This window comes from Acanthochromis polyacanthus, chromosome 8 (assembly GCF_021347895.1).
Source record: "Acanthochromis polyacanthus isolate Apoly-LR-REF ecotype Palm Island chromosome 8, KAUST_Apoly_ChrSc, whole genome shotgun sequence".
In the NCBI taxonomy this organism is placed as follows: Eukaryota; Metazoa; Chordata; class Actinopteri; family Pomacentridae; genus Acanthochromis; species Acanthochromis polyacanthus.
This window is the reverse complement of record NC_067120.1, coordinates 30,241,290-30,268,483: the sequence shown is the minus strand read 5'-3', so window position 1 is coordinate 30,268,483 and position 27,194 is coordinate 30,241,290. Positions and strand designations below refer to the sequence as shown.

The following is a 27,194-nucleotide window of genomic DNA, read 5'->3' as shown; positions in this document are numbered from 1 at the left end:
TGTCATTCCCAGTGTGATACAATTTTTATGCTCTTGTACCTGTAGAGAAAGGCATGAAGGCATCTGGTTTGACAAACTCTCCCTGGTCATTGAGGAAGTTTTCAGGGTTGAATTCATGAGGGTATTTCCACTGTCCCTCCTCATTCAGCACTGAGCTGAGGTTCTGGATGATCATTGTACCCTGAGGAGAAAATGAACCAAAAGAATGAAGGACACTCTTCACTTTGTTGTCTATGTTTATAAACCTATTTAACTATCTGTTCCATACCCTGGGAATGGAATATCCCATGAGTTCTGTGTCTTTAGTCGTACAATGGAAGGCGCTGAGTGGAGCAATGTTGGCAATCCTCTGTACCTCATGGGTCACAGCCTGGATTAAGAGACATTTAAACAACAGCAATTTATTGTTATTATTATTTTTGCTTTCTTTGTCTGACCCACAGCAGATGGAAAACAATGCAGGCGGCTCTCAGAAGCTCAGCTACAAAAACACAGATCAATACAGCTGCAGCAGGCAGCAATATGTTTACAACAAGGAAACAATGCCATAATAAAATTCCATGTTTAGACAGTGATAACAATAGACATCCAAATTCACAGATTATATAGAAGATTTTTGAATCTTCTGACTTGTTTTGTGCTTTCACATATTAATTAGAAGTAAGATCATTCAGAGAAATCTGTCATATGATGTACAGTCCAGTACCTGCACATAGGGCATCTGGAGTCTGTCGTCAAAACAGGCCTGATCCTTCCCTTCCAACACCCGGTCTATTTCCTGCTGGCATCGCTCTAAGAAGGCAAGATGATGTCAGACATTGTATTCCAGATTTAACTTTTCAGCTTCAACACTGAGATGGTAACAAAACATGACAAAGTTGGGGAAAAAGGAACCTTTACTTGTACAGAGGTTTCAGATCATGAGAGTGAACAAGATAATAAACGACAAGTTAAAGAAACTCTGTAAAAATGGCTACTTTTCATTTAAGGCAAGATTATACTTGACATTATGTTCTACATTTAAAATTTCAACGTTGAGACTGGGACGGTAACAAAACACGACAAAGTCAGGGAAAAAAACAAAGAGCAAGACCACTAATTAAGTGACAGATTTAAGTTGAGAATAAACAATATAATAAACCAAAGGTACGAAAAGAAAACCAAAACAAAATGCAAAGAAATGGCTGCAAAAATGTGTACTTTATGTTTAAGTTCCTAGTCTCGTGCATGGTAACATAAGTGATGGCTTTTATGGGTTTCATATCATAAGACAATTGTGGAACTACAAGGTCAGAAACAGAAAAGTAATACCTCATATGTACATGTGCAGGTATACCTTGTATGTGTGGGTGGTTCATAAGGTAAAGAAAAGCCGAAAGCAGAGTGTTGGAGGTCGTATCGGTCCCAGCAAGCTGAAGATCTAGAGCCGTAAATATGAGTTTGTCCTCTGAAAATGTAGAATCCTCTGCTTTCTAAAAACAGGAGAGTGATCCTTGTAAGTCAAATGAAAGTAAGGTAAAAATGTTAGTCTACCATACTGATGAACACTATGGGAGGTGCAAAGAGTCAGTTTATGACCACAGTAATAATAAGATAGGAATGTGTTCTCCTTCATTTAAACACAACCAATATCCATTACTACAACATATGATTTGAGATAGTGAATTGACTGCTTTCACATACCTTTTCCAGTTCATCCAGGTAGCAGTCAAGAAAGTCTCGAGGCTCTCCAGGGACTCTGGTCTTCTTGTGCTCGTTCAACAAACGACGTGCAAGGACAGAACAACGCTAAAAAACAAAAGTCATCATTTCTTCTTTTTAATTTAGTTCTGCTTTTAATACACTCATCCCAAGCAGACTGATGTCCAAACTGTGCAACCTGGGAATCATTCTGTTGTACATTGTGTGTAAATAACGACAATAAAGAGCATTCTATTTCTATTCTATTCTCTTCTATTCAAATTTGTGGAATTTATTTTGAGTTTGTCTTCATTATATATGCATGTCTAATCAGTGTGGGTTTTTTATGGAAACATTCTTCACAGATGAACAATATGTAGCATATGCAGGTGTGTAAGTAATCATTTTTCAAATCACCTTAGCATCATTAAAATACTTGTTTTCTCTTGTCATTGACAAAGTCAATACAGTTCATCTTTGTAGTACATGTAGAGTAGTCTTTACCTTTATATCCTTGAAGGCCTTGTTGAAGGGCAGTGGCAGGTTACGAATAAAGGGAAGAGTGTCATACAGCTGTAAAGAAAGATAAATCATTATTTTATTTCAGTCTAAATAGACGGACATGAACTGTTTTGAGCAGATAATTTTATTTTCTGTTGTTTTGTTTGAATGAGACAAGCAAAGACATATAAAGTACACCTGAAAATACTTCTTTGGAAGGTAGTTTACAAGAAAAAAACTCTGTGAGGTAAGTTGTCATGCTGTTAAAAGAGGTCTTCATAATCTTTGGCTGAGATTGTTCAACTGAAATATACCAAGACACAAAAATACCAATAGCCATTGTAGCAGCATGAGTATTGAAGAACGCAGTACTACATGACAGTCTCCAAAAAAGTACTGCTTAGACTCAGAAGCAGCTTTTCTGAGCTAGGCTCAGTCCATCATTTTGGACTAGATGGAACTTTGTGTTGGCATTAATGACATCCACATAATAAATTTGACTGAATTCCCTGACTTTTATCTTGTGTCATAATAAAGCTGATATTTGGGGTTTTATGTGAACAGTCTCAATGACTGGATCAATCTTGAATTGATGTGCCAGTAAACAGATAATCCACAATTCAGGATGAGAAAACAGATTAATTCTGACTTCTACAACAATATAGCAACAATTCCAGTGTTGATATACAAAATTTTGGGTGGTCAGTCTGTCAGTCCACCACTTAACTGGATTATCCCAACAAATACTGTCATTAAATGTCATCAGATTTTACACAAGTATTCATTGTGCTCAAAGGATGACCAGCAGGTCATAAGAGTTATTTGTAGAACTTGTTCATGTCCAAATATCCACTGAAGTAATGACATGCCCAACATGGTAAACTCGGCTTTTTGTTCAGTGCTAGTTATCTAGTATTAGTGTGCTGACATGACAAGCGATGGTTGTGAATATGATAAATATGTTATTGTACCTGCAAAACATAGCATGGCACAAATCAGCCATACAGAGGAGCTAGACGGGCTGTAGACTCTCGGCCTTGGTCCGATTTGTTACTTCAGAAACATGCTTTGACTCACCATCGCCCATGGTCCATTGGTGATCTTCGTAATCTCTGTGACACACTGAACAACTGTTGTGATGAACTCATCATCATACTCATAGCGTGTACCAAAAAGAACTTGGCAGATGATGTTGGAGGACGCATTATGAAACATAACTTGAGGAGAAAGAGTTCTGCCTGTGAAAGACATAGTGCAAATTAATTTAAGACATAGCATTGCACAAGAAAACAAAATGCCATTACAGAATCAGTAAGCTGTTTTCCACTGCAGGAACATCTGTGCATGTATTGAGTGCAATATCTGTCTTGTAAAACTTCATTTAGGGCTGTTTTTGGTGGATTAAAAGAACCTAATTCAGCAAAGGTACTTCTGAGCAGGTATGAGAAATCAACAAGTCCTCAAATTCATACGACCGCATTGGTCGTATTCACCATGCACTGGAATACGACCCGTGAGAGCGTATTTACGTTAGCGCCCCTACGGGGAAAGGAACGCATTACAGGATTTAATTCACGAAATGGCTTTTCCATCGCAAAACGGCTTTTTCCTCACTTTCCCAACACGGGTTTAGGGTTATGGTTAAGGTTAGGGTTAGGGATAGGGACAGGGATAGTGTTAGATAAAAATTTGTTCATGGTGACATTTCACCTGCGACTCCAGAGTGTCGATATTTACTAAACCGCTAGAGGTCGCATACGTCAAAACGTAACACTGGGTCGTAATACGGTCGTGTACAGACGACCTATGTGGTCGTTTTTTGTTTGAGGACAGGCTGTGAGAAACTGTTTGTGGGGCTTGACACTAACTGACTAAGTTTGATGAAGACTATTGTGATTATATGACAACCAACTGCATTTTATCTCTATTCTCAATATCCTCGTCGTGCAGGAGCCTTCTCCTCTTAAATATTGCAAAGAACAACATTTTTAAAAAATTACATAGGTGAGAAAGTTTGTTGGTCACAGAAGTGGAGTTACACCAAGCAACTACTGTGTGTCGTTGTTTTGGCACATTGTATTTAAGATCCTACACTGCAATGTCAACAGAATAACAGTGTTGATTATGTGACTGTTCTTGTCAACACTCCTGCCACCACACACATTCCCCGAATTCCTGTAGTGGAAAGTTTCCTGTTGCAATGAAATTCAGTTGTGTGAACCCACAGATGTCATACCAATGCTTTCATCCAGTGTTTTAATGATGTATTGAATCTCATCATGAATTCTGTCCTCCATCGATTTCTTCCCCAGACCAAAGTTCCTCAAAGTCATCAGAGCAAAGCGACGATGCTCCCTCCAACTAGCGCCATAATCTGCAAAAATCACTCCTGCAACAAGCGGAGAAAGAAACAAAGAACTGAGAAATCATCTAACGCAATATTTCTTTTCTTATTTGCTTTATTATTGAATCTTTACACAACTTTCATTTTCTTTATGATCTTATGAACAAACATTTTGACTGCAGTGGATGTATCGAGGCAAATAAAACTGACATCTGTGACACCACAGTGACTGTATTTTAACTTACACTCTGAAATAGGGATAAATAATAGTCATGTACCATGACAATCTAGTATGCCATCCTGTGTTGTTAACGTCTGAACCTCAATGATCTTCTTTTAGAAAGCAAAATGAATAAAATTGCTTTCTGGTTTACATAATACCCAGTATCACAATATTTCTAGTTATGATGGACCTACATGTTCCCTCAGCTTCTTCTTTTCTCATGTTCTGTCATTCTTTAATTCCTGTTTATTTTTATACCCCTTTTCCTCACTGAAAAAAGACCAAGCTTTTCCTTTGTGTACATTTCATTTTCAGAGTTCACAATGGCAAAATGAAATTTTTTGACACTATGACCCTTCTCTTTATCAGGTAATACTGGCCCCTGAGTGATCAATTAAAGGGACAAAAACATGCTGGTGCCCCAACTTTGTCTGTGTTTAAATTTGAGAAACGTACTAAGACATCATCTCTTGTGGCATTTTAAGATTGAACAAATAATAAAACTAGACAAACAGGATGTGTAAATCAGATTTTAGAACAAACAATGATAACATTTGAAGACCTAATGCATCAACCAAATTTATGCAGACACTAAATAATCCTTTGGAAAGCGGCAGCCTAACGGAAGCCCATGAAGCTGATATAAAGCGTAAGACTGGAAGTGCATGCCTTCTCTTTGTCTGCACACGAGTTGAAACTGGTCATGCTGAGCTAATCAGAAATAATGCGAACCTTGCAGACTTTAAAAAGAGGAGCTGGTGAAACTGTTGATACAGTTGCATCATATACATCCTGATTGGGTCTTAAGATGATAGGTTGTGGCTTTCCAGAATGTAAGAGGAGTGTTTAGAAGAAATTTGCTGTAACGCTTTGTGGAGTCAGTGAAAATCTCAAGGTTTTGCTTATCTTTGTTCTTACAGTTTCTGTATTGAATAAAGATTATTCTCATCAGACTCTCAAGACTGTTTCTTGAAAACTTTTTAAAGACTCCAACTTTTGATCCAAAAGTGATTTTTGACTATGTTTGACAAAGCTGCCTGATCATCACTGGCCCTTCGTAGGCTTACTGAGTCACAGTCCATCCGTCTCATGACAAATAATGTCTGTTGTACCTTTTATATGAAAGACATCATTAACAAATGTGTCTTGAGGTCGTCCAGCAAATTCAACAGCCTTGATCACCATCGCTTCCTTCATGGCCTTCACCCCATTGATGACTACATTTGGTTTCGGACCAAGGAACAGACTGTAGACATTTCCGTAAGACTTCCTCAGCTGTAAATAGATGACAGTTTAATAGCTTCATATAGTTTTAAGCCATTCGGTAGTCTTAATTGTCCTGTAGGGGAGCATGACAAAAAACAAACACACTCAAGCAAATTAACCGACAGGAAAAGTGAACAGTAAGATCTTAATATTAGTCATTTAGTAAGAGTACACACAATAACAATTAATATACTCAGAAAAGTCAGGAAAAAAAACACCACAACAGGTTAAAAACAGCAAATTGGAAATCATACAGCAGTCGGACAATTATTGGTAACTACAAAGTATTTTTCTTTGCAAATACAAATTTAAATGTTGATTGAACGACTTAAGTAATGCTGTTTAAGTCTTAGATGCATCTAAAGCATTACTGTTCAAGCAGTATAAGTTCTGTGTATCATTCAGTTTAGTTCATGAGGAAGACTGATGGCTTAAATGAGGCCCAAAGATGATCATCAACATCCTCTTGTAGGAGCCTGAGAAGGTCATTGCCCAAAAGGCTGGCTGTTGGCAAAGAGAGTCTTCTATACCAGAGACAAACCTGAGCTGAGGACAGGAAGAACTAAATTGTTCCTCAGTCATAACAAATCCTCCTTTCAGATAAAAGTAGATTTATTATTTCATTTACAAATCCATGTCTTGGGTCTGGAGAAAGGGTGGAGAGTCAACGCAACAGAATCCAAGATGTTTGAAGTCCAGTATTAAGTTTCTGAAATCTGTGATGGTTTGTGGTGTAATGTCATCTACCACCATTGGTCCACTGTGTTTTATCAATTCCAAAGTCAAGCATCTACACTGACATTTTAGAGCACTCCATGCATCCATGTGCTGACAAGTTTTATGGAAGTGCAGATTTCCTTTTCCAACAGGACTTAACAATACAATCAAACCATTGCAGAAGCAACAGCAGCAGCTCCAAAAAAGCAAATGACACCACTTCAGTTTGTAACTACTCTTTATATGATGTATTCTTGCTCTCAGTTTCAGGACTATGATAAGTCACTAAAACATTACTATTTTGAATGTAATTAGGATACCATGCAATTATTTATAACTAAGAAATAGATTTGTTGCAAATATGCTACATAATTAAAGTTAATTTGATGTGGCCTTTATTAATAATTGGGGTCAGAAGAGTCCACTGTTCCTGACATGCCATACTGCTTGGATACACTCCAAGTATGAAAGCAGTCAACTTAATGCCAGCTAATATAGTGCAATCATATAAAAACAACAGGAGCATCATTGCTGCTGAGTCACCAACACTCACCAAAGTTTCCACTGCAAGGATTCCAACAGTTCTAACAATCTAAAGTGTTTAAAGAGGCATGGCAACATTTTATTATTGTCTCAAAGTCCTTCAAGGGGTTGTGTTCCCCAGTATTGGCAGCACTAGGGTTCCAATCGACAGTTCTTGGGCCTCTGATATTTGAATTGAAGGATGATAAAGAAAACTCAAAGGCATAGCAGAACAAACACAACAAACATGGAAGTGTGGATGGAACTGCACTGCAGAGGTTAAGTGGCGAACCTGCTAAAAACAGATATTTGTGCCCGACCATTCAGACCAAGAGGAAGCAAGTTGTTGGGCCAGTCAGCTCATGGTTACCCCGGCTCTGAGGTTAAATTCACTCACTCCAACATTCAAGGTTCAGACAAAGCAATGGTGAATGTATTTCTGTTGTCTGAGTGAAAGTGAAAGCACCATTATATGACTGTAACTGTTGTTGTGATGTGTAGCAGCTAATAACATCATATAAATTGAAAAAGACACTGTTTATGTATCTTATGTTGATAGGATCACAAACATACCTCAAAACATTGACAGGAGCTGATATTTATTCGGTTGTTTCCAGCTGATTCTGGAGGTGTTTCACATTTTTTTATTCTAAGAGTTACTGTTGACTTTGACAATTTTTCTTCAGTGGACTTGAGCTATGTTTTATTTTGTTAATGCCATATATATGATGTATTCTTGTTTTCAGTTTCAGCACTAAGAAATGTCAATAAAATGATCAGTACAGGTACATTCAAAGTAATTAAGATATCATACAGTTATTGATAACTACAAAGGTGATTTATTGTGAATATGATCCATAAATAAACTTGATTTGATTTGGCCTAGCTTAATAATGGAGGTCAGAAGAGTCCACTGTTCCTGACCTGCCATAGTGCTTGGATACACTCCAAGAATACAAGCAGTCAGCTTATTACCATTACCAACAACATGTTATGCAGTCACATAAAAAAAAAAACAAACAGGATCTGTGATGTTACTGAGTAACACATGCTCATATCAGTGTCCACTGCAAAGATGCTTTCATAATTCCAGCAGTTGAAGGCATTTTTAGAGCAACATCATTCATTAAAACATTTTTCTTACTTTATCCAAGTCCTCCAAGGGGTTCTGCAGGTTTAGTTGCAAAGTGTTCCCCAGGATGGGCAGGGCAGGAGGCCCTGGTGGAAAGTTCTTGGGCCTCCTGGGCCTCAGGTGAAGGATGATGAAGCCAATGCATAGCCCCAGCAGGACAAGTGACAGAAACATGGCAGCACAGATTGGACTGAACTGAAGAAAGTGAGTGATTAACCTGCTTTTAAAGGATTCCTCTACCATTAGCCCTGCCTCTTCTGGCTCTTTATCTCTGTTTTAGCATAAGTGATAACACCAAGTACACAGAGGTGACCATTTGGACCAAGTTGAACCAAGTTCTTGCTGGTGAGATATTGTCAGATAATCTGATACAAAAATCTGAACTGAGTTTTATGTAATTTCTGTAATATTTCATGGTTTTGATTTTAGTTTGAAAGGTGTCTAACTTAAAACTCAAATATAGCGTTACAGTGGTGCTTGGAATGTTAGTTTTTCTTGAAAACACAAAACTTTAAATCCATTTTTCACAAGCTACATACAGTGGATTAGACCGCTCTGATTCCAAAACTTTCATTTATAAGAAGACAGGTTTTGTAACTTACTGATCAAATGCAAACAAAGCCAAATGGATGGTAGTTTGAACCCTCTCCACTGATTATACAGATCTGATCTGAATGCTGATGGTATTCTTTGGTCATTGCATTGTGTAACTGACATTGACTTCATAACGGTCTTTTAAAGGTATTTTTACTTATTTTTTTTGTATTATTAATTATTGTACCAGGTAAGATCAGTTTAGAACAATTTCTCATTGACAATGATGACCTTCTTCGTTTCAAGGCCTACAAGTGACACTGCTGCATTTTAGACATTTTTATTTACATGCTTGATGATTTCAATCTAAATCCAATTCTACTGTTCACATTACAGCAATTATTATCAAACATCTGAACTCAAAGCAGCTTCTGAACATGTTTTGCTCCTGTCACATTCTTGGGGCTCATTTTTTACTATAATATAAAGATGTACACCTCTATGAAAACAGCACACACAAGTAAAAAGAACTCAAAATATCTTCTGTGCAGTATAATGTTTTACATTTTCCTATGTTCCCACAGGTGTTATTAGTACTGAAAAAATGGTTAGTGTACATACTATACTTATTGTACCAGTTAAAAGTTTGGACACACCTTCTCACTGAGTGGGTTTTATTTTTTTTTAAAGATTTTCTACGTTGTAGATTAATACCGAAGACATCAAAACTATGAAAGAACACAGATGGAATTATGTACTGAACAAAAAAAATGTTTAACAAACCAGAAAATGATTTATATTTTGGATTCTTTAAAGTAGCCCCTGTTGCTTTGATGACTTCTTTACATACTCTTGGCATTCTCTCAATCAGCTTCATGAGGTAGTCTCTTGGAATATTTTTAACTTTAACTTAAATTATTTTTTTATTCCTTTATTTTTGCCTTTTACAAATTCCGCAAACAAGATGAATTTATTTTTGGTGATTTTTTGATGATACATGTGGAATAAAACAATGCTGATGAAATATAATTTTAAGCTTTGGGTTCATTCCCCCAATGGAATAGGACGTCACAATGATTAGTTCAAAGTTCAAAATCGAACATGTCTCTGTTTAAACAGTTTCAATGTCTCTGATAAATGATTAATCTGAGTGAAGAACTTAGTGACTGGATGAATGATCTAGTGATAACTTTGGTGACAACATGCCTTTAAAACACCTGCAGAAGTCACATTTCTTCACATTACATTCATCTGAGACGCTTGAGCCATGTCAGTCAACCAAATAGTCCCAACGAAGCTTCACTTGTTTCATGTTTCATCTCTTTTGATTCACGCTATGCTATAAAGTTTGCATTGTTTTCACTGACACTGTAGCAAATAAGCCCTTTGCCACTGTATATTCTATGTGTGACATTTTCAATGTTTAATAATCAGTTGAGTGTTTCTCCAAGAAAAACGAGGCACACCAATTCGTAAAACTTTGTTTTTATTGCAACTTTTTTCAGTTTAGTGGACTTCAAAGTCTGTGTTGGACCTTCTTGGAATAAGGCTTGGGAGTCATAGTGGCCCCAAAGATTGGAGTATAGTCAGGTTCTCCTGCATCCTCAGGCCAGATGAACTTAAACTTTCTAAACAGAGTCACCATGATGAGGAAGAGCTCCATGCGAGCCAGACCCTCTCCGACACACATTTGAGGACCTGAGGAATAAAAAGCACCTCAATGTCATCTACAGTAGTTTGATTTGACTCACACTATCTCTATCTGTCATTCCCAGTGTGATACAGTTTTTATGCTCTTGTACCTGCAGAGAAAAGCATGAAGGCGTTTGGTTTGACAAACTGTCCTTGGTCATTGAGGAAGTTTTCAGGGTTGAATTCATGAGGGTATTTCCACTGTCCCTCCTCGTTCAGCACTGAGCTGAGATTCTGAATGATCATTGTACCCTGAGGGGAAAACGAACCAAAAGAATGAAGGACACTCTTCACTTTGTTGTCTGTTTGCAAAACTTGTGCAGTGATTTGTCCCACACCTTGGGAATGGAATTTCCCATGAGTTCTGTGTCTTTAGTCGTACAATGGAAGGCACTGAGTGGAGCAATGTTGGCAATCCTCTGTACCTCATGGATCACAGCCTGGATGAAGAGACATTTAAAGAACAACAATCTTTTTTTGCTTTGTCTGATGCACAACAAGAAGACAACAATGCAGGCTCTCAGAAAATTCAATCGCAAAAGCACAGATCAATCCAGCTGCAGCAGGCAGCAATGTGTTTACAGCAAGGAAACAGGACCATAATAAGAATCAATAATGAACTTCCGGGGCGCTCCTGTGAGTGCGACTCGGGTAGCTACCAGCTTGAATGTATGCTGTTTGTGTTTTAAATGAATCAACACTGTGGAATTAAGCCAAGATGGGTACAGTTTGGGAGCTTATCCTGCTGTTACGGACAATTTTCCTGGGACTGACTGCCTGTCAGGAGACAGAGCAAATGCTAGGCTACTATGCCGGTGCAGCAGAGCGAATTGTATACACTCAGGAGTTCTTGCTTTCTTTGTGGTCGTCACCCTCGTCTACTACGGCGCCGGGTGCGATCCTGCTGGAACTCCGAAAGACGGAGGAGAAATTTAAACGCAAGAAGAGGGGAAGAAGAGGAGGACTACGCCGATGGCTAAAGCACATGGATCTTAATGATCGCCGCAAACTCCCCCCTCTCCCGACTATTCTCCTTTCAAACTTGCAGTCAATACGAAACAAGTTTGATGAGCTGGAAAGCTGGATTAAGTTTACACCGGAAGGCAAGGAAACTTGCTTACTTGTCTTCACGGAAACGTGGCTCGATGAACGGGACCGAGAGGAAGACTTGATTCTGCCTGGGTTTGGTAGCCCATTCAGACTGGATCGGTCTAAAGAATTAACTAACAAGGTGCGTGGTGGAGGTGTCTGCTTCTACGTCAATCAGAGGTACTGTAACACTATTGTCGTACGTGAAGAAATGTGTACACCTGATATAGAGCTTTTTACCGTCTCCCTCCGACCATTTTATTTGCCCTGGGAATTCCAGCAGCTGTTCTTCATGATTGTTTACATTCCCCCGGACAGTAAAGCAAGCATGGCTGCACAGATGATCGCTGACGTCACACAGCGTTTAGACTCAATCTGCCCCGAAGCGCCAAAGTTTGTTCTGGGAGATGTAAATCACTGTAAACTACATAAAACCTTGAGAACCTATGAGCAATATGTATCTTGTGCGACAACAAAGAAAAATACTACGTTAGACTTGTGTTACGGCACAGTGGGCGGGGCATACAAGTCCCTTCCGATGCCTCCGTTTGGTGCGTCATATCATAAGAGTGTGTTTCTAGTGCCAACATACAAATCGTCTTTTAGACGCTCTAAGGCAGAGGTGAAAACGGTGAAGTGCTGGTCTACTGATAGTATTTCATCCCTACAAGCATGCTTTGATCTCACTGATTGGAATGCTTTCTATGACTCCACTGAGGACATAAATGAGCTCACAGACGTTATTTCATCTTATATTGTGTTTTGTGTCGAAGCAGTAATCCCGACCAAAAACTCAATTACATATTGTAATAATAGGCCGTGGGTAACTAAAGAACTGAAAGCAATTATTAACGAAAAAAGAAGGTTTTTTTTTTTGTTGGAGACCTTCAAGAGCAGAAGATGGCTTCAAGGGAGGTTAAAAATGCAGTGAGGAGAGCGAAAGTTGCATATAAAGACAAAGTTGAGATGGAATATAATAGTGGCAACCTACAAGCAGCGTGGCAAGGCATTAAAAAAAAGTCATTTATTAATCAAAATAAAAACTGTGAAAGGTTACCTGTTAATGTACAGGGAACAAAAGATCAGGAGCTGCCAGATGCTTTTAATGAGTTCTTATCTCGCTTTGATGTGGACGACTTTTCGGAAAGTGTGTCCTCTCTCAAAGAAACATTTAAGTTAGGAAATGACATTGTGGTAGCCTAGCCGCGCTAGACAACCCATGGCAATGAATTTAATTCTCTGCCAGGGTGGGTCTAGTTACCCTCCATAAGGCTCGAGGCTGGATTCTCCTAAAACTGGCCGGACGAATCACCATGAAGTGTAGAGTCAGAAGGCGGGCGTAACGAAGTGACGACAGAGGCGCTACGATTCTGACAGAAACAACCGGCGCACAATAAACAGTTATCTTTCGACTCGGCTTTGGCCACAGCCCTTAAGGATTTGAAGCTAAAATTCAACTTGAAAGATAAACAAAGGACGGCACTGAAGTGTTTCATTGAGAAGAAAGACATATTTGGACTTATGCCGACGGGATATGGCAAATCCTTAATATAACAGTGGGCTCCGCTGTTTCGGAAGCTAATGGGACTTAGCCACAATCCGCCGGCGCTCTAGGAACTCCGTCAGCCTATTCGTTGCGCTGATTGGTTGTATACCTACCCAATTGCTGCAGAGTGATTTGAAAGACAACCTTTTAGCCCGCCTCCCTCCCTGTCGAGCGTGCCTAGACCCTTGTGCCTTCAGAATTCAGAACATGGGTCTAGCGTGGCTAGGCTAAGATTGTGGTGCTTCAGGAAGATGTGACAAAAACGTTGAAAAAAGTCAAGATAAGGAAATCAGCAGGCCCGGATGCTATCTGTGGACGCACACTAAAGAACTGTGCCGATCAGCTCAGTGGGGTTCTTACTACACTATATCAAAAGTGTGCTGAAAAAGGACAGATTCCTACAATATGGAAGACATCCACCATTATACCAATTCCTAAATCTCGGACTGCAAAGGATTTTGGGGATTTTAGACCAGTGGCGCTCACGTCCCTTGTAATGGAGATTTTTGAAAAAGTATTAAAAAACATGATGGCCCCCTTCATTGATGGTAACTTGGATCCTTTACAGTTTGCATATCAAAAAAGCAAAGGCGTAGATGATGCAAAACTGTTCATTTTAAACTCTGTATTTAAGCATCTGAGAAAAGCAGATACACATGCAAGGATTTTATTTGCAGATTTCACATCTGCTTTTAACAAAATGAAACCTCATATTTTAATAAATTATCTTATCACTTCTTTTAATTTTCCAGATCAGTTTCTGGCATTGTTTTTAGACTTTAGACAAATCGAGTCCAACAGGTTTGGATAAATGGGCAGATGTCCAGCAGGTGACTTTCAAATACAGGCTCGCCTCAGGGTTGCGTTTTTTTCCCCCCTGTTTTTTTATTTTGTACACAGACAGCTGTAGATCATCACAAGAAGGAAGCTATATAGTAAAATTTTCAGATGACACAGCTCTGTTGACGTTGCGTAAGGGTCCCACCTCCGGTCATGGGGAAGCCCTAAACACATTTGTGGAATGGTGTGATGGAAATGCTTTAGACCTTAATGTTGGGAAAACAAAAGAACTAATTATTGACTTTAGAGTTAATGTTGACTCCCCAACAGTGAGCACCATTCATCACGCAGATGTAGACATTGTTGATACATATAAGTACTTGGGTACCACATTTGACTCTAAACTGAAGTTTGAGTCAAACACAAACGCAATCATTAAGAAAGGCCAGCAAACAATCTATCTTTTGAGGAAGCTTCGCAGTTTTAATATTTGTAACTAAATTTTATGCAACTTTTATCATTCTTTTATTGAAAGTCTTTCAACATTTTCTCTTATCTGCTGGTTTAATCGACTGTCGGTGGATTACAAGAATGGTCTTCAGAGCATCGTTAAGTTATGCTCTAAAATCATCGGTGCTCAGCAAGAGAATCTGAGCTCTCTTTATAAGAGGCGAGTGTTAGACAAGGCCAAATGTATATTGAGACAACCTGACCATGTGTTGTTTTCAGAGTTTGAAATGCTGCCCTCTGGGCGGCGCTATAGAGAGCCTTACGCTAAAACACAGCGTTATTCTTCATCCTTTATACCTACAGCTATTGGACTTTTAAACAAGGATGAAACTCATCTTAAAAGCAGTTAAATCTTGAGTTGTGAACAATTATGACTGATTCCCACTGTGTTATGTGTTGCATTTATTTTTATTATTTTATTCTTTTTACTTATGTTGAATGATTGTTTGGAAAGCTGGTATGCTGCAAATGAATTGCCCCTAAGGGGATAAATAAAGTTTTCTGAATCTGAATCTGAATAATAAATTACAAATAAAGACAGTGATAACAATGTATGTCCAAGTCCACAGATTGTCTACAAGATTTTGGAATATTCTGCCTTGTTTCATGCTTTCACATATTGATTAGAAGTAAGATCATTAGGAGAAATCTGTCACGTGATGTACAGTACAATACCTGCACATACGGCATATGGTGTCTGTTGTCAAAACAGGCCCAATCGTTCCCTTCCAACACTCGGTGTATTTCTTGCTGACATTGTTCTGAAAAGGCAAGATAATATCAGATGTTGTGTTCCAGATGCTTTTGGGATTGTGTAGTAAACTTGATTAGATTTATCTCAAGGATTAAAGTCCACAGTGCCTGGTTGCCATACTGCATGGGTACACTCATTGAAGTGACAAAAGATACTGTTATGTATTAATTTGTTATTGCCTTTGACATGATGTATTCTTGTTTTCAGTTTCAGGGTTAAGAAAAGTCAGTAAAACATTACTACAGGTACATTGAAAGTAATTAGGATATCATGAAGTTATTGCTAATTACAAAGCTGATTTGTTGCAAATATGCCACATAAATGAACTTGATATGATCTGACTTATATTAATAATGGAGGTCAGAAAAGTTCACTGTTCCTGACCTGCCAAACTGCTTGGATACGCTCTAAGCATACAAGCAGTCAACTTAATGTCAACTGATATGGTGCAATCACATAAAAATAACAGGAGCAACATTGCTGCTGAGTCATCCTTGCTCATCAAAGTACACACCGCAATGACTCTCACAGTTATTATAATGTAAGGAGTCTGAAGAGGCATTGCAACATTTTTGATAATGTCTCAGAGTCCTTCAAGGGGTTCTGTTCTCCAGTATTGCAGGACAAGGGTTCCAGTGGATAGTTCTTGGGACAACAAACATGGTAGTGTGGATGGGACTGCACTGCAGAGGTTAAGTGGTTTACCTGCTAAAAACAGTTTTCTGTGTCCTACTGATCGGACCAAGAGGAAGCAAGTTGTTTTTGTGCCGGTCACCTCATGATTTTCCAGGCTCTGACAAGTTAAATTCACTCACTCCAATATTCAGGGTCCGGTGAAAGCAATGGTGAATGTGTTTTTGTTGTCTGACTGCAAATGAGAGCACTATTGGATGACTATAACTGTTATGTTTAGCAGCCATTAACATCACATGTCTTGTGTTGACAGAATCAGCTTCTGTTTCTAGAAGTTTTTCACGTTTTTTTTAATCTAAGGAGTTTTCATTGACTTTGACAATTATTCTTCAGTGGACTTGAGCTATGTCTGACTTTGTAAATGCCATTATATGATGTATTCTTGTTTTCAGTTTCAGCACTAAGAAAAGTCAGAAAAAACATTACTACAGAGACGTTCAAAGTACTTACGATATCATACAATTATTGATAAATACAAAGCAGATTTATTGTAAACATGCTACATAAATAAACTTTATTTGATTTGGCCTTTCTTAATAATGGAGGTCAGAAGAGTCCACTGTTCCTGCTATCATGCTTGGATAGACTCCAAGCACTATGGCAGGTCAGAAGAGTTCACTGTTCCTGACCTGCCATAGTGCTTGGATACACTCCAAGAATACAAGCTATCAGCTTAATCCCAACAACATGTTATTCAGTTACATAAAGTCAACAGGATCTGTAGTGTTGCTGCACAACACATGGGCATGTCAGTGTCCACTGCAAAAATTCTTTAATAATTATAGCAGTTTTGTGCATTGTAAGAGCAACATCATTCATTGCAACATTTTTCTTACTTTATCCAAGTCCTCCAAGGGGTTCTGCAGGTTTAGGTGCAAAGTGCAATTATTGATAACTGCAAAGCCAATTTATTTTAAATATGCTCCATAAATAAACTTTATTTTGATTTGGCCTTTCTTAATAAAGGAGGTCAGAAGAGTCCACTGTTCCTGCCATCATGCTTGGATAGACTCCAAGCACTATGGCAGGTCAGAAGAGTCCACTGTTCCTGACCTGCCATAGTGCTTGGTTGGAATACAAGCTATCAGCTTAATGTCAACTTAGATTATGCAATCAAATACAAAAACAGGATCTGTGATGTTACTGAGTAACACATGCTCATGTCAGTGTCCACTACAAAGATGCTTTAATAATTATAGCAGTTGAAGGTATTTTAAGAGCAACATCATTCATTATAACATTTTTCTTACTTTATCCAAGTCCTCCAAGGGGTTCTGCAGGTTTAGGTGCAAAGTGTTTCCCAGGATGGGCAGCACGGGGGTCCTGGTGGAAAGTTCTTGGGCCTCCTGGGCCCCAGTTGAAGGATGATGACGCAAATGCATAGCCCCAGCAGGACAAGTGAAAGAAACACGGTCACAAGGATTGGACTAAACTGAAGAAAATGAGTGATTAACCTGCTTTTAAAGGATTCAACTACCCTTCGCCCTGTCTCTTGTGGCTGTTTTTCTCTGTATTAAGTGACAACATCAAGTACACAGAGGTGACCATTTGGACCAAGTTGAAGCCAGTTGTTGCTGGTGAAATATTGTGAGATAATTTAATCCACCAGTTGGTTTGTTACAGTCAACCATCGTCTTTAAAAACTGTTTGCAACAGCCTGGTTGCTGCCCAAAGCAATGAACAGGCAACAGATTTCAAATTTGAAATTGTCATCCTCACCTCAGTGCCAATATAACGACATAGTAAAACACTATGCTGTATTTGAGGGGCTTAGAAACAGAGTGGTCTAACTCAAAAGAAAAAAATCTGAACTGAGTTTTGTATAATTTCTGTAATATTTTACGGTTTAGATTTTAGTGACACAATTGTCTCACCCACAACTCAAACATAGCATTACAGTGGTGCTTTGAATGTTAGTTCTTCTTGAAAGCACAAAACGGTAAACCCATTTTTCACAAAAACGACAGACAGTGTATTAGACCACTCTGATTCCAAACCTTTCATTTATAAGAAGGCAGGTTTTATTTTTTTGAATTTTCTTTTTATTGAACATTGAACATATAACTGGAACATAATGACAAAGGGTTTTTTTTCCCTTTAAAAAATAAAAAATTATATATAATAATAATAATAATATTAATCATAATAATGATAAAATAAATTAGAACCAAACAAGAACAGACAAAAAATAAATAAATTCCTCCCCCTCTGTCCTCCAAATGCCCTATCATTAATCCTGACATTCAAAGAGATAAAACAAAAAATATATAAATAAACAAAAAAAACTAAAGAAAGGTAAAATTTTCCTAATTATTTCATATTAAATCAACTTACAGAATTACAACACCTTTCCTTTTTTTTTCTTTTACTCTCTTTTTTTTTTGTCTGCAAGTCCGCTCAAAAATGACACCAACCACCCGTGGTGCCATTGCTTAAGCTTCATGTGCAATTTTTTTCTTCTTTGTGACTGTGACCATCACCTGCCCTCATGGCAAATTAACCTATCATGTTTATTTCAAGCTGTTTCCTACATTGTGCCATTGAGGGCTGTGCACACCCAAGTGAAACATAAAACAAACACAGAAAGGTGAGGCATAGACAGTGTTCTAAGAGAAAAGGTGCATTTTATTTGTTTGTACTCTTTAATTCACACCTTAAAACCATTTACAAATCTAAAACCCTTCACAAACACCTAATACGACAAAGTCCCAACTGGATCAATCATGAAGATGTCAGGAGGCCACAAGAAGGATAGATAAAGCAGAGTGAGATCCACAGACACTAACCCAGCAACCTCCACTGACTCAGCAACCGGAGGAACACACTCTATTGAGTTTTGGTAGGTGCCGGTGTGGTGGGTCTGGCATGCATGAAAACCTCCACCAAAAGGAGGGAACTGTCCCCTCCAGCCCAAGGAGGTCCACCCAGCCCCCCCGCAGGAGCCACCAAGTGGAGACCCAGCCCAGGAGCCCGGAGCGACCCCCCCCCCGACACAGCCAGAGCCCCAAGGCCCGCGCAGCAGAACGGGCCATAGCAGACCCCCACGGCGCCCCACCGGCCCACAGCCCCACTTCCCCCACGACCACCCGCCACCCCCACCGCCCCAACCCCCGCCACCCACCCACACCACCCCCCTATGTGTATATTTACAAGTTGTATTGTGCAAAGTGATTTAAGAGGAGCGATCAACGGGGCCCCACCCAGCCAGGCCAGAACACCGCCGCGCACCGCACCCGGTCCCCCTCCCCCTACCCTCCTCCCCCTCAGCCCCCCAAGCCCCCCCACCCCATCCCACACCCGCCCTCCCATCCCACACCCATCCCCCGCCCCACCCCCCAGGGGGAGGGCAGAAGGCAGGAGAAGGAGGGGGAGGAGGAGACGACAAGAAAGGAGAGGACAGGCAGCAGAGCGGGAAGACGAGGAGGAGGGAGGAAGGAGGGGGCGAGGGAGAGGGGACAAGGAGGCGGAGGAAGACGGGAGGAGGGAGGCGAGGGGGGGAAAAAAGGCAAGGAGGAGGAGGGGGAGAGGAGAGGGTACCACGGAGCACCCAGAGACCCACCAGGCCGGAACCGCAACCACTAGCCGAAGAGCAACAGGCCATGCCAGAACAGCGCCGCCCCGAGCCCCTGGGCAACACCCCCGCACAGCACCCGCCGCGGGCACCGGGAGACGGCCGAGACGCAGCGCGACCCAGCAGAGACCCGGGGGGCAGCGCCTGATCCAGAAGGCCGCCAAGCCACCACAAGCGCCAGGGGAACCACGGGAGGCCAACGACACCACACAAAGCGGCCACCCCCATGAAGAGAACACGACAGGCGGCCCAGCCCGACCGGGCGCCAGACCCAGACGACCGCCGGGCCGCCACCCACAACATTTTTAGTCGCAGATGGCGACCCGGCGGGCGCCCAAACCAGGCGCCCGACCGAGCCGAACCGCCCACCATGCCCCCCCACGGAAGCAGCCACCCCGCAGGATGCCACCAGCCCCCCACGACCCCCGGCCCCCGAGGCAACCCGGCGCCCGCCCAAACCGAGCGCCGCCCGGGGAACAAGGCCAACCACATCGAGCCACAGGGGACAGCACCTAGAAGATTAGCCAAGCATGCAGTAACACCAAGCTAGCCATTCATGCATATAGACAGAGGATCCTGGGGAGTTGTTGACTGTAAGCTGTCGTCGATACGGCCCGCTCGATCCTGCTGACAGCGACTGGGTTCCTAACTGAAGACAATCATTAGTTACACAATGCCAACATACATAAGCACCAACATATATTGGGGTGATGTGGTGGTTCTCGCTAACAGGCAGAGTCAGGTTACCAGGTTTAAGTTAAGGGAGTTAACATACGGTGACCATGTTTGTATAAAATTTAACAACTGATTTTTATTTGAAGCAGAGATTTTCTCCATTGAAATGTGATTTATTAGGAGATTCAACCAGAGATTAATGTTCAGAGATTGCTTATTTTTCCAGTTAACAAGGATTGTTTTTTTGGCAATGGTGAGGGCTACAAGTAAGGATTGAGATTGTTTGCGTGGTAGGTCCGTTGTTGTTAGGTCGCCGAGTAAACACAGACTTGGAGACAGAGGAATCCTGCAGTTTAAGATTGCGGAAAGCTTTTCTGAGACGTTGGTCCAGAAATTTTTTACGGGGGTGCACAGCCATAGAGCATGAAAATAAGTATCAGCAGTGTTCTGGGAGCACTGGAGACAGATGTCGGAGTCGGAGAATCCCATTTTGTTCATCATATATTGAGTAATATGTGTTCTATGGAGGATTTTGTATTGGATGAGTTGTAAGTTTGTGTGTTTTGTCATTTTAAATGCATTATCGCAAATTTGAGTCCAGAAGTCTGGTTCCGGAGATATAGATAGATCTAACTCCCATTTAGAGATAGGTAAATGTATTGTATCAGTGCTTAAGAGTAACTTATATATTTTAGAGAGGGTTTTAGTTGTTGTTGGAGAAAGCTTTATGATTGCTTCAGCTAATGCCGGCGGCCGGAGCGTGCTTTGAAGTGTTGGGATTCTTTTCTTAATAATATTTTTAACTTGAAGATAATGTAAAAAATTCCCGTTTTTTATTTTGTATTTTTGAAGCAAGTTTGTATATGACATGAACGTATTATCTGAAAAGAGGTGGTGGAGATGTGTGATTCCATTCTGCTCCCAAACAGCTAAATGGAGCGGCTGATTGTTAACTTGAAAATCAGGGTTGTACCAAATGGGAGAAAACTTACAGGGCTCCAATTTAGAGTTTGCAATTTCTAATGCCTTCCACCAAGCGGTCAAGGTGGAGGAAATCATTGGGTTTTTAAAACAGTTATGTCGTTTGATGGATGTTGTAATAAAGAGTATGTCTGAAAGTTTGATGCTATTGCAATCCTTCTGTTCTAATTCTAACCAACAGTTGGCATCTCCAGTAGGTTGTGTCCATAGAATAAGATATTGTAGCTGGTTAGCTAAATAATAATGCATAAAATTTGGTGCTTCTAGACCTCCTTCGGCTTTACTTTTCTGAAGAGTAGATAGACTGATTTTTGCTTTTTTATTATTCCAGTAAAATTTTGTGATAGCCGAGTCCAGCGACTGGAACCAGTTGGACGTTGGTTTGAATGGAATCATTGCAAAGAAGTAATTTATTTTTGGTAGGATTTTCATTTTGATAGTAGCTATTCGTCCCATAAGAGATATAGGGAGATTGTTCCAGCGCTGTAGGTCGTTGGTGATGTTATCCAGTAATGGGGAAAAATTTAAGTGAGTTAATTCAGATAGTTTAGGTGAAATTTTTATGCCTAAGTATTTTAAGTTGCCTGTGGGGAAAGAGTAGTGAGGGTCCTGGTCTGCAGGACTCCATGAATTTTCTGTGATCGGAAGTAATGTTGATTTTGTCCAATTTATGGAATAATCTGATAACTCTGAAAATTTAGTTATTAAATTAAATACTTCCCTTAATGAAATAGCTGGTTCTTCTAAATAAAGTAATATATCATCTGCGTATAAATTAATTTTGTGTTCTGTTGCCCCAGAGCGGATTCCTTGGATCCTGACGTCCTGGCGCACAGCTGTTGCCAACGGCTCAATGAATATCGCAAATAACAAAGGAGAGAGTGGACAGCCCTGTCTGGTGCCTCTCTGTAAGGTGAAAGTCTTTGAGGCGATTCCATTAGTGGTGACAGTAGCTTTGGGAGAATCATATAGTGCTGATACCCAGTGAATAAATGACTCTCCAAAGCCAAGCTTATTTAGAACAGCAAAGAGGAAAGACCAGTTAACTTTGTCAAAGGCTTTTTCTGCATCCAACGATAAAATAACTGCCTTTTTGTCCTGCCGCTGTGACATGTTAATCAAATTTAAGAGCCTTCTTACGTTGTTGGTAGAGTGTCGACCTTTAATAAAGCCAGTTTGATCATTATGTATAATTGTCGAAATTACTGTCTCTAGTCGAGATGCCAAGGCCTTTGCAATAATTTTAATGTCGGTGTTAATTAGTGATATCGGGCGATAACTTGACGGAAGGGTGGGGTCTTTATCTGGTTTTAATAAAAGTTTATGACAACACCTTTCCAAGTACACAAATTGAGTTATGCCAAAGACTTCATGGTTCTTTGCATTCCACTGTATACTTTGACCAGTTAAACCTAGTTTTACTATGTTCCCAGTGCAGCGAATATAGTAGACTATAATAAAAAGGAACAAACATTCTGTAGCTATGGACTAGGGTCTTTTGTTTTTTCCCACAATGTTCATCTCATATAAAATCAGATCTTATCGGTATTATGTACTCTATCCAGTTTTCCAAGATTCTTTTAAATCTATCCTCCTCCAGTCTCATAGAGAACGTTAACTTTTCCATCATATATATATTGTGTGGTACCTAAGGTACCTCCCTCTTCATCCATTTTCTGGTAATTGCTTTTTTACTTGCAATCAGCATTATTCTATAAATATGTCTGTCACCCCATCTTGTGAGATTTATATCCAGTTTCCCCTGGTATAGTACCTCAAATGTATATGGAACGTCTACCTTCAGTATTTTATCCATACAATTCTTAAGCTCATGCCAATAGGTGCCAATGGAGGTACAACCCCAGAATACATGGAAATGGTCTGCTTTATCTGCGCCACATAATCTCCAACATTTTGTATCATGAAGCTTCGTCTGTGCTGGTGTTCTAAAGAGTCTTATGATGTTCTTCCACCCATGTTCTCACCATGATAAGGAGCAAGTTGTTCTCCATTGTTGTTCATTTATCTCTTCCCATTCATCCACTGATATGACAATATTTGCTTCTCTCTCCCACCTCTTTTTTATATATTCCATGTTGTTACCCTTTAGGTCTTCTACGCCTTTATCTAGTTTTGAAATTAGCTTATTTCCCAATTTTGATTCATGTGCTGAAATGAACATCTTAATGAGTTCTATCCCCTCCCCCCCCCCCGTGTTTCTCCTTATTGTTTGTTCTAGATCATGCCTTAGTTGCAAGTACCTGTATTGATCCATATTTGTTAGACTATATTGGTCTTTTATCTCTTGAAAGGTTTTAATCTCATTCTTTCTTAAGAGCTCCCAGAGTATTGTAGGACCCCAGATCCAGTTTTTAAAACTCTTATCTGTTCTTGTCACGCCCTCCCGCTCTGGTACTCTGACTCTAATTATGAACAGCTGTGAAGGAGCCCAGCTGCTGGTGATCAGCAATCACTGTGAGATAAAAGCCTGACTCTCCTCACAGCTCAATGCTGGGCCATTGACTGTGGACCTCTGTCATGCACACATCGCTGTTTGGATTACCACCTTATGGATTACCTTGCTGGCTTTTTCTTCCTTTACCTCCTCGGCTACTCTTCTCTCGATTTCCCCAGACTTTTGTGTGACTCACCTTTCCCTGTTAGTTTTAGTTTGATCACCACCACGGCCCTGCGCCATTATCCTCAGTCACGTTTCAGTTTAGCCCTGTCTGTTTAGTTCCTGTGTCTTCCATATGGAGAGTTTTTGTGTTTTGTTTCAGTATTAACCCCTTAAGCTTCAGTGTACCGCCGGCGGTACACCTACTAATTTGCATAGGAATTTCAAGAATGTCCGACGGCTGCAAACACGATTATACAAACACTATACGCCGATGGAAAGCTTAGATTCTCATGAATCCGCCGGTATAAACCACTTTCAGATGTGATTACCACAGCGGGTGAGAAAAACACATTTGTCCGACAAAAACGAATATTCATCCATCCGTTCTCTATACACGGCTTCAACGCACACAGCGCGACTCACATTTCCGGGTTTATTATTACACACACACAAAAAAGATTCCACAAAAAACGGCCATAATCCAACCTTTTACATCCAGATGACACAAGCCAGTAAACTATTTTATCCAAAACATGTCCTGAAGTCGGTATAAAATCCACGAATCGGTCATTTTCAAGGAAATGCACCTCGCGATGCCCGTCCAATATTCCCTGTATTTTTCGTAATTTTTTTTATTTAAAAATAGAATATTAGCGATTTTTTTTTTTGTACTGAAAACGGCTGGAATTGACTGAAGCTTAAAGGGTTAAACCCCTATTATTATCAATCTGTCTGCTTGCCTGCTGTTTTGGTTCACTCCGCCCGCCCGTCCTAACAGTTCTGTTTGGTATAAATTCAGAATCAAACCCAATCCATCTCAATAATCTACTTTGTACTCTCAAGTCATTTTTCCTAATTAATTCAAACCAAATCTTCAATGATGCATCCAACCAAGGTTTTATTCCTTCTCTAATATGTTTTCTCAAGTCGTTGTCCCCTATTATAGCCTGAATAGGAACTCCATTTGTTGTGCTAGCCTCAATTTCTTTCCATCTTGCTGAGTAGGAAGGGTTGTATATATTCAATAATATTTTTATTTGTGCGGCTTGACAATGGCTCTTTAAGCAAGGAAGTGCTAGCCCTCCCTTGTTTTTAGGTAACTGCAGCGTTCTGTACCTGATCCTTGGTCTCTGCCCCTGCCAAATACACACGTGGACAAAATTGTTGGTACCCCTCAGTTAAAGAAGGAAAAACCCACAATTCTCACTGAAATCACTTGAAACTCACAAAAGTAACAATAAATAAAAATTTATTGAAAATTAAATAATCAAAATCAGCCATCACTTTTGAATTGTTGATTAACATAATTATTTAAAAAAACAAACTAATGAAATAGGGCTGGACAAAAATGATGGTACCCATAACTTAATATTTTGTTGCACAACCTTTTGAGGCAATCACTGCAATTAAACGATTTCTGTATTTGTCAATGAGCGTTCTGCAGCTGTCAACAGGTATTTTGGCCCACTCCTCATGAGCAAACAGCTCCAGTTGTCTCAGGTTTGATGGGTGTCTTCTCCAAATGGCATGTTTCAGCTCCTTCCACATATGTTCAATGGGATTCAGATCTGGGCTCATAGAAGGCCACTTTAGAATAGTCCAACGCTTTTCTCTCAGCCATTCTTGGGTGTTTTTGGCTGTGTGTTTTGGATCGTTGTCCTGTTGGAAGACCCATGACCTGCGACTGAGACCAAGCTTTCTGACACTAGGCAGCACATTTCTCTCCAGAATGCCTTGATAGTCTTCAGATTTCATCGTACCTTGCACACTTTCAAGACACCCTGTGCCAGATGCAGCAAAGCAGCCCCAAAACATTACTGAGCCTCCTCCATGTTTCACCGTAGGGACAGTGTTCTTTTCTTCGTATGCTTGGTTTTTGAGTCTATGAACGTAGAGTTGATGTGCCTTACCAAAAAGCTCCAGTTTGGTCTCATCTGTCCAAAGGACATTCTCCCAGAAGCTTTGTGGCTTGTCAACATGCATTTTTGCAAATTCCAGTCTGGCTTTTTTATGAGTTTTTTTCAGCAGTGGTGTCCTCCTTGGTCGTCTCCCATGAAGTCCACTTTGGCTCAAACAACGACGAATGGTGCGATCTGACACTGATGTACCTTGGCCTTGGAGTTCACCTTTAATTTCTTTGGAGGTTGCTCTGGGCTCTTTGGATACAATTCCAACGATCCGTCTCTTCAATTTGTCATCAATTTTCCTCTTGCGGCCACGTCCAGGGAGGTTGGCTACTGTCCCGTGGGTCTTGAACTTCTGAATAATATGAGCCACTGTTGTCACAGGAACTTCAAGCTGTTTAGAGATGGTCTTATAGCCTTTACCTTTAAGATGTTTGTCTATAATTTTTTTTCGGATGTCCTGGGACAATTCTCTCCTTCACTTTCTGTTGTCCATGTTCAGTGTGGTACACACCTTTTCACCAAACAGCAGGGTGACTACTTGTCTCCCTTTAAATAGGCAGACTGACTGATTATGAGTTTGGAAACACCTGTGATGTCAATTAAATGACACACCTGAGTTAATCATGTCACTCTGGTCAAATAGTTTTCAATCTTTTATAGAGGTACCATCATTTTTGTCCAGGCCTGTTTCATTAGTTTGTTTTTTTAAATAATTATGTTAATCCACAATTCAAAAGTAATGGCTGTTTTTGATTATTTAATTTTCAATAAATTTTTATTTATTGTTACTTTCGTGAGTTTCAAGTGATTTCAGTGAGAATTGTGGGTTTTTCCTTCTTTAACTGAGGGGTACCAACAATTTTGTCCACGTGTGTATATGATGCAACTGTATCAACAGTTTCACCAGCTCCTCTTTTTAAAGTCTGCAAGGTTTGCATTATTTCTGATTAGCTCAGCATGACCAGTTTCAACTCGTGTGCAGACAAAGAGAAGGCATGCACTTCCAGTCTTATGCTTTATATCAGCTTCATGGGCTTCCGTTAGGTTGCCGCTTTCCAAAGGATTATTTAGTGTCTGCATAAATTCGGTTGATGCATTAGGTCTTCAAATGTTATCATTGTTTGTTCTAAAATCTGATTTACACATCCTGTTTGTCTAGTTTCATTATTTGTTCAATCTTAAAATGCCACAAGAGATGATGTCTTATTACGTTTCTCAAATTTAAACACAGACAAAGTTGGGGCACCAGCATGTTTTTGTCCCTTTAATTGATCACTCAGGGGCCAGTATTACCTGATAAAGAGAAGGGTCATAGTGTCAAAAAATTTCATTTTGCCATTGTGAACTCTGAAAATGAAATGTACACAAAAGAAAAGCTTGGTCTTTTTTCAGTGATAAAGGAATACAAGTGACACCTGAGGAAAAGGGGTATAAAAATAAACAGGAATAAAAGAATG

At 40.0% G+C, this 27,194-nt stretch overlaps 1 protein-coding gene across 10 annotated transcripts in view; it reads right to left on the bottom strand.

Annotated features, from left to right (window-relative positions):
• The window catches only part of LOC110971270 (cytochrome P450 2F2-like), a 79,896-nt gene that overhangs the window by 35,493 nt on the left and 17,209 nt on the right, over nucleotides 1-27,194 (bottom strand). The window contains exons 1-10 of one of the 10 annotated variants that reach the window (XM_051951677.1): nucleotides 8,398-8,580; nucleotides 5,861-6,023; nucleotides 4,418-4,570; nucleotides 3,259-3,419; nucleotides 2,185-2,253; nucleotides 1,684-1,788; nucleotides 1,337-1,472; nucleotides 707-792; nucleotides 269-370; nucleotides 40-181 (exon numbers count right to left, since the gene is read on the bottom strand). The exons of 5 other annotated variants lie outside the window; for them this stretch is intronic. In XM_051951677.1, coding sequence (XP_051807637.1) covers nucleotides 40-181; nucleotides 269-370; nucleotides 707-792; nucleotides 1,337-1,472; nucleotides 1,684-1,788; nucleotides 2,185-2,253; nucleotides 3,259-3,419; nucleotides 4,418-4,570; nucleotides 5,861-6,023; nucleotides 8,398-8,559 — 1,279 coding nt within the window. In that variant the 5' untranslated portion in view covers nucleotides 8,560-8,580. Of the gene's footprint in view, nucleotides 1-39; nucleotides 182-268; nucleotides 371-706; nucleotides 793-1,336; nucleotides 1,473-1,683; nucleotides 1,789-2,184; nucleotides 2,254-3,258; nucleotides 3,420-4,417; nucleotides 4,571-5,860; nucleotides 6,024-8,397; nucleotides 8,581-27,194 lie in introns of those variants that run through there. 4 more of the 10 variants (XM_051951674.1, XM_051951672.1, XM_051951669.1 and 1 more) reach the window with 4 other exon arrangements.